The sequence below is a fragment of the Lolium perenne genome, chromosome 3 (genome assembly GCF_019359855.2).
Source record: "Lolium perenne isolate Kyuss_39 chromosome 3, Kyuss_2.0, whole genome shotgun sequence".
Taxonomy (NCBI): domain Eukaryota; kingdom Viridiplantae; phylum Streptophyta; class Magnoliopsida; order Poales; family Poaceae; genus Lolium; species Lolium perenne.
In genome coordinates this window covers 345,929,647-345,937,759 of record NC_067246.2, presented here as the reverse complement: position 1 = coordinate 345,937,759, position 8,113 = coordinate 345,929,647, and the positions used below count along the sequence as shown (strand labels likewise).

The 8,113-nt window shown below is 48.9% G+C and overlaps 1 protein-coding gene across 1 annotated transcript; it reads left to right on the top strand.

Moving 5' to 3' along the window:
• Positions 1-2,996: 2,996 nt before the first annotated feature.
• LOC127340532 (uncharacterized) lies at positions 2,997-4,897 on the top strand. The gene is made up of 3 exons (XM_051366274.1): positions 2,997-3,801; positions 3,898-4,109; positions 4,283-4,897. Exons 1-3 carry the CDS (start codon positions 2,997-2,999, stop codon positions 4,895-4,897), a joined length of 1,632 nt encoding a protein of 543 aa, XP_051222234.1.
• The last annotated feature ends 3,216 nt before the right edge of the window (positions 4,898-8,113 follow it).

Genomic DNA, 8,113 nt, shown 5'->3' with positions numbered 1-8,113 from the left:
CGTTGCTGCCAGTTCATAAAGTGGATCTTTTTCCATTGAAGATTGCGGAAATCGAGGAGGCGCCTCGGTAACTGTGCGAGAAGGGTGGATTTTGCTTAAAAAATAGGGCCAGACAGAGAAAGCATGGGCCCAGCGGGTCACGTTTTATCAGTCAAAATCGAGATATCAGTAAAACGTCATCAATGACGTCATGAGGAATGCTCAAAGCATTCGAAGGAATAAAGAGGTATCGGATGGAGAATTTGAGTCTATGCACATATTGCGAAGCATCTGCACTTAGACTCGGGGGCTACTCCCATCGGGAGCGCTGGACGCGCACCTGACAGAATGAAGACTCGAAGAAAAAAGCTTTGAAGGGAGAGATAATTGCTCGACTCGAGTCTGCACCCGGTTGCAAGCACCCGTGCTCAGACTCGGGGGCTACTCCCATCGGGAGCGCTGGACGCGCACCCGATAGAACTTTTTTGCACTCTAAGATCATGCCCGGGGACTTGATTCTGTGTAGGGTAACGTTGTTTTGCCATCAGCAGTTAACCAGCAAAAGTTGGGCACGTTACTCATTATCCCTTGCATGAACAAAATGTATCGGATGACTTACGAAGACTTGCAGAAAAACTTCGGCAGAGCGAAACATTCGAGTGGTACAACTTGAGTCTACGCACGGATTGCAAGCATCCGTACCTAGACTCGGGGGCTACTCCCATCGGGAGCGCTGACGCGCACCCGACAGAAGAAGATGGTGTTGATTCAAGATGAATAAGGATAATCGAGGAGAAGAATATCAGAAGAAGACATGCTTCAGTCTCTACCCGAACTATGTTCGGCTAGACACTCGGGGGCTACTGACGTGGGCATTACCCTTCGGGTAATTGACATTTCCCTATCCCGTATTGTGTAGTTGGAGGCCCATGAAGGCACTTGGACGGTGCACCAGAAGATTCCTTGATGAGCAAGACAAAGAAGCGGCCGCACAAGGAAAGATTAGATTTAAAACTATTGTAAACCTAGTCGTACTCGGTTAGACCTCTTGAGACCTGGCCTCCTATATAAAGGGCCAGGAGAGGGGCTGCCGAAGGACACGATCAATCTTAGCAACCTTAGCCATCAAAAGCTTAGAGCTAGGTTACCATAGCACTTAGTCATCTCGACGAGATCTCAGCCGAACTATTCGGCACCCCATTGTAACCCAATATCTTCATAATCAAGAACAGACAGGCAGGACGTAAGAGTTTTACCTCATCGAGGGCCCCGAACCTAGGCAAATCGCTCTCCCCGCTTGTCTGTGAACCGATGTCTCGTGTCAGCTTGCAGGATTCCATCAACCCTAAGCCCCAATTGGAGGGCATTGCCGAGGAGTACCCCCGACAACTCCTCTACGAAGATACCATCCAAATATTTTTATTTTTAATGGTATCTTCATCTTCCAAATTTTCTTATTATTATCAACCGGTAAATCCGAATGAAGTATGGCGCTGTATAAAGATTTTACCGAGAAAGAGCCATCTACATGTAAATTCCACCTAAATTCATCCGGTTCAGGCGATAGGTTAACATCCCCCAACCTATGAATTAAAGCATTCCATGCGAGTAGCCTTTGTCCTCGCAAAACTCGTCGGAACGTCACATTCGGTGGAGAGGTAGTCATTACTGTGGCAATAGTATCTCCTTTGCGACGAACGATACTATACAATGCAAGATACTGTTCACTTAGAGGTGCATTGTCTAACCAAGCATCTTCCCAGAACCGTATCTGTGCTCCATTCTTAATTGAGAAAGTACCATGACGAAAGAATACATTTTTTGTCGCCATTAGACCAGCCCAGAAGTGTGAATCTCCAGGTTTCCAAACCACCTGAGATAACGTCTTGGAGCCGATTGTTAGCGACCTCCAAAGAATAGTTTGCCAAATTCCATCCTCGGTAAGGAGCTTAAAAAGCCATTTACCCAGCAGAGCTGAGTTCTTGACCTCCAGGTCATGAACTCCAAGCCCGCCTTGATCTTTGGGACTATAAACTACACTCCATTTTACCAGTGTACAAGCGGCGGATGGCGTATTGACGTGCGCTCTTGCGTTCCAGAAGGCTCCGGGTCGCCCCAAGCACTGTTGCGTTGGCCCGAGCAACATTGTCCTCGTTCCTCTCTTGCACGTTGTCATTAGGACCAACCATTATAAGAATTTTGGAGAGCATAGCAGGGACCTGATTCCACCGTCTGGAGAGGGCGGCGGTTCTTGCGGTGTCTGCAGCATCAAGCCGCTCCACGATGTTGAGCAGCACATCATCGGGCAAATCGCTGAGCCGATCGAACTGATATTCCCCTTCCTTTTCTTCCGGCTTGGCTAGGGGGGAACATCGGTTGGAGCTGCTAAGGCCCTTGGCGGAACGTTTTCCCGTCGATCTGGTAGCGGGTCGCCGCCGGCGATGAGAGTTCACCACATTACCAGAGAGGTCTTGTGATGATGTCTTGCAAGCTGCTGCTCTCCTCCAAAATCGGATGTACTGCCCGGGCGTCCCCTGGGAAGGTAAATAGCAGCTTTTGGGGTTCAGCCTGCCAGGACGAAATGTGGCACTTGATGGCGCTCGTGCGTTCATAGGAATCGCGGGTTTCCCGGGTCCAACTCGGAGATTGAAATCGACAAGGATTTGAACTTGGTCTGTAATCTGAACCGAAAAAAGATTGAAGTCGAATTGCAGCTGGTTTAAAACGGCAACAGTCGACTGGCATGTAGGCGACGATCGATCGCAGAAGAAACAAAACGTCGGTCGAACACTTGGACGACAATCCGATGTGTGTGCTTGGATGCGTACGTGCTGTTCCTGGTCTTGGGGATCGTATCGGCCGAAATAATTAAGGCCATGAGATGTTTGTTTTCGCATATGTTGAGGCCCACGTAGAGACGTACTCGGACACCAACTTGACCGCCGCCAGCACTAGATATTCCATGGATCGAACGTCAATTGACGGCGAGGGGGTATCCTATCGTGATACAACGAGCCATGGGGAAATTCCGGCGACAACACGCGAAGAAAAGCAAGAGAAGAACCAAGAAGAAATCCCTCCAAAGGGAGGAGGAGGTGGGGGAGAACAGGAGAGCGGAGGACGAGCAGATGCAGGCCGGAGGAGAGCCTGTCGTCGTCGACGACGGCCGTGATCAAGAAGGAGAAAATGACAAGAAGGAGAAGATGGTGCTGCTCCTGTGCAGGGACGGCGTGGAGCTAGTTGTGCCAAAGGAGGAAGCCAGACGGTACGGCGGTACCATCGAGGGGAACATCAAGTACGACGAGTACAGCAACGCATACGGCCGGAGCATAAGCATCCCCAACCGCGGCTATTCCCTCATCAGCCTCTCCCTCGAATCCGACGTCCTCTCCATCGTCATCCACTACTCCAACAAGAAGCGCCACGACCCCAGCTGGGACACCACCGAGCTCATCGGCGGCCTCCACCACCCCACCCTCTTCCGTCTCATCCTCGGCGCTCAACACCTCGAGAACCGGGGCCTGCTCGGCGTCGCCTGCAGGGCCGTCGCCGGCATGATCGATGGCAAGCCGGAGCGCGAGATCCGCGCCATGTTCGGAATCAGGCCACCTACACCGGCACCCGACTCCACTCTACTAAGAAAGACCACGCCGGATGACCGGACGATGACGGCGTCCGAACTAGAGCTCGAGAAGAGGGCGCTCAGGGCTCTCCACATTGTGCGCTGCCAGGACTTCACCGCGTACGACCCCAAGCGCCGCGCTTTCTGGCACTCACGCTTCTGCGGTTACAACATCGCCTTCTTCGACCTCGACGAGGAATGTGAGTGCTACCAAAACCCGCATTTTGTTTACATCCTACATGCATGCGTGGTCATTGTAATTGTTAACCGATGGATTGCTCCTCGATATATTGCAGCTAGGTTTGGACGTGGGCCACCGCTTCACAGGGTGCGTGAGCCGTCGATCGCGACCTCGTCCGTCAACGTCATTTCCCTCAAGGTGCGCGAGTCGGACGTCGGCTTCCCCATCAACGTGTTTGGTACCATTATTGCCCGGGACATGATCGACTATAGATGTGTCTATCTCTTCAATCGTGATGCTGATGATTCACAGGTCATCACCTCACCGGTACGTTCTCTTTTCTTGGTGGAACGTATTTACCGCGAAACGTCCGTGCAAATGTCACTAGATCCAAGTTAACTATTTCGGCTATATTCACCACCGAGCTTGGATTTGTCGTGATATGTTGATTTATGTGTTCAGAATTTTTCACATTTTCCTTAACTCTTTCATGCATGCAGGATGATATGTTGGCTTTGATGGACCCTCATCGAGGGCTTGTTCCAGAAGATATCATTTACCTTGAGATCAATTTAAAGATCAAGTGTGATGGAGGTGCAACTAAAGACTTCAGCAGAGGTCTAACGGATTTCAACATTTGCCGCCTTCGTGAGCAAACCATGACTGCCAGTCTAACCACCTGGCTGAGCAGGGTGGAATTGGAAATTGCACATGTTCGACGTCCTCTAGAAGCTTCCATTAGCATCAGCATTCTCAAAGGCCCCTCGGTTCTTAAGAGAGTAGAGGCATGGACAAGTGGAAACATCGAGGCTCGTATCATTCTATATTCTAGTGAAGTAGCTACCGGAACACAGATGACAAAAGCGTGTTATTCTATCACGTTATCTCGTCGCGTGGTATTTGTTCCACTTGATGAAAAACTAGTGGTGAATATTGTTAGTCACAATGAAGATGAGAACCTTGTCCTCACTCTAGGACATTGCGATGAGGAAGACCACCGTGTTTGTAAGATGGGTTGCAGCGAACTGCAGGTGAACGTATCTTGGACTGCGATCCCAAAAAGAGAGACAAATGACTGGAGGGAGATTGTTGGAAATGTATGGCTGTTAAAATGACATATAGTCGCTTCGTCTCAACTCTCAAGTTCTTTTCGAGGAAGATTAATGTGTTGTATTTTTTTGAGGTGAACAGTTGGGGAGTTTCTCACTGCAATTTTTCTTATACATACACATAAATGCTACTAGTTTAATGCACATGCGTTGTCACAGTCCAAGTTTCTTTCACCGCTGCACATATATAAATAATACAATAAATATTGTAAAATTTTAATCTTTGCAAATATTTGCAATTTACCCCGTTCTGCAGTTCCACTCTTCATAAAAGAGTAACACATGTAACATAAGTAGATATCGGATCTATTAACAATACTGCATCAGCATTTGCACATATAAACAGAGACATCAAATTTAGCTAAATTATTAAAAAAATAAACTTACGAGAGTAGATAATGCATAAAGCCAACATATTTTACGTTTATTGGACAAATAGGAGTATCCAAAAAGCAAGTTCCTAATTTGAAGCAACAAAGAAAGACATACAAGACAAAAGCTTTAAATTGGTAACTTTAAGGCTTAATCAGAAAATAAGGAAAAACACATGTCCAAAAGAAAACGGCTACAATACTAAACAAATCAATCTGGTTTAATCTCTCTATAGTTGCAGCAAGATCTTGTTTCAGATTCAGAGAACTACTTATTTCTATGAACATGGTAAAAACCGTTTCCGTTACATTCATCAGTACTGGACGCTGTGATTTGAACACGCAACCTATTACTACTGGACGGAAAGTTCCTACCACTATGTTACGTGCCAAGTACTATTAGTTCAAGCTAGAAATTTATTTGTTTGATGCAAGAATTTTTTGGATTCAAAATTTGTTTGAAAATCTCGGACGAGAAAAACCCGAGATTTTCGAGATTTCGGGGTTACCGTATTTACCGGTGCCCTCCGGTAAAAAATTGTTACCGGGAAAAAAAACCTTACCTGCTGAAGACATGTTTCCAATGCTAAAAATTAATGTACAAATTCCATGCTTGAATTTGCGAGGATTTATATGCCATCTCTCTGGCATGAGCATTATGGGTTCATCATCATATTATAATGCACAGGATATCCATGGGGCCAACCACATCACAAGCACATCATACCAGTAAAGGAACACGCTGTCCAACATGTGCAAAGGCTTAATTCCATGTAAACTGAATATATGTTGCAGGAAAAATTATCATGCTAAGAAACAGTTGAAACTAATCCTTCAATGAAAAGTTTTGAAATAATTTACACTTAATACAACAAGTCCATTACAAACAAGGATGGTAAGACAATCTTCAGGATTGGGATGCGGGGAGAGGTTCAGATGGCAGAGTATTTGAAAAATTGATAAGTAACTACTTTTTACATATGAGAAGAGGAAAGGAGGATAAATCATAACAAAGATGAGCCAAACCTTTTGTGGGATGATCTGAAGTAACACGTAATTGGGAGCGCACTTCCTGCTAGCTACCGGCCAATAACTTCCATATGTTGACGGCATCTCCAGCTGCGCGACGATTTTATTATCCGCGTGCGTCCATTTGCGTCGCGCCACGGACGGTAAAATGACCGTTTTTGTCCGCGCGTTCGTTTGCGTCTAGGGTTGGCTCCAGCGGGGCGACGCATTTTTTTTCTTGTTTTTTTTTCTCTTCTCCATTTAAACATAGTTCCAAATATTACATATTGAAACATGATTTTACACAAACTAACACATAGTTTAGAACATGGTTTACACAAACTAATACATAGTTTGAACCATGGTTGACACAAATATAACATTTAAAAAAAATAAACTAGTTGTGTTGATTTCCGTATGTTCGCTGCCAAGAAAGAATATTCGAGGGCACACCCAATCACCCATACTGGAAAATCCAGCGGGAGGAGACGGTGCCCTTGTTGGTTCTACCGAGGAAGAATAGATAGAGACCTCCACTATTGGCTTCGTCTGGCTCGTAGCCAGATTTGCTGCAAACAAAGTTCTAAGTTCTAACTATCGGTATCCGAGCCGGATTCACCGGTGTGGTAGTCCATGCGGAAGACTGTGTCGTCGAACACCTTGACGATCATCTCGCCGTCCCCCTCGTAGAGGAAGGTGAGCTGGCAGCCGGGCTCGAGCGCGAGGTCACGGGCGAACTTGTCCCACCCCGTGTGCAGGTACATCTTGCCCTGCCCGTCGAACAGGACCTCCATGGTCCAATGGCAGAAGTTGCAGTTGGCCTCCCGTAGCTGCAAATGCGCCGGCTCGACGCCATCGACGAACTCGGGGAACTTGTCCGGGAGCCACTTGATGCCGAGTGGGTCGTCGTCGATGCGGAGGAGGAACTCGAAGCAGCGGTCGTCCTGCAAAGACAAGGAGGACGCAGGCGACGGCGAGCGTGGGGCCATAGCTGCTCCACCACGGCGGCCCCTTCCCCGGCCCCGGGGGCGCCTAGGGCCGCGGCCTCGACCGCCTTGCCGGCCACCAGGACCGGCCATGGACTTCCTCGCGGGCCTGGCTGCGTCGCAGGAACACCTAGGCGGCGCTACGGTCGAGCTTTGTGGCGGCTAGAGTTTCTTTGGACGACTGGATGAGGAAGAAGAACGCTTGCCCCCTTTATATAGGCCGGAGGCATGCAGTGGCCGCGTGGCGTCACCATTAACGTGGTTGGCGGAGGTGGGCTGCGGCCACTCGGCAGCCGAGGCATCGCCATTAACGTGGCGCAGACTGCCGAAGCGACGCAGCGGCGCCAGTCGCTGGCGCGTTTGAGAAGACGCATCGACGCAGGGTCGCTGCCAGGCGGGCCCGACGAAACGTCCGCCAGACGCGAGCAGACACTTTGCGCGTTCGTGCAGCGTCCGCAAAGAAGCATCCGAGACGTATATTTGGATCAGGTTTGCGTCTCCGCAGACGGCCCGGTCACTTTGCGTCGCCCCGCTAGAGGTGGTGCTAGAGGCATTTCCGGTCACGGCGGACAAAACCGGTCGCTAAGCATCCGTTTGCGTCGCGCCGCTGCCCTGAGACGGACAAGGACACGGAGACGGACACCAACCCTGGCCGCGCGCGTTGGGAAATTCCATGCATGGATCGCACGTAGCACGTGGAGACCTTTTCCGTCAAGAATTTGGAATCCGAATTGGAGGTCACCGGTGTTGGTCTTTCACCATGGGTTAGCTACTTAAACACAACAGACCGGTTGAGTTGTAGGAGGCAAAACCCATCGATCCACCACACCAGGAAACTCCGACGACACCATCCATCC

Excerpts from the sequence above, each read along its gene's own strand:
- LOC127340532 (XM_051366274.1), top strand. The coding sequence starts at position 2,997 with ATGGGGAAATTCCGGCGACAACACGCGAAGAAAAGCAAGAGAAGAACC. Across the intron at positions 3,802-3,897 it reads CTTCGACCTCGACGAGGAAT|CTAGGTTTGGACGTGGGCCA; the intron begins GTGAGTGCTACC and ends GATATATTGCAG. Across the intron at positions 4,110-4,282 it reads CACAGGTCATCACCTCACCG|GATGATATGTTGGCTTTGAT; the intron begins GTACGTTCTCTT and ends TCATGCATGCAG.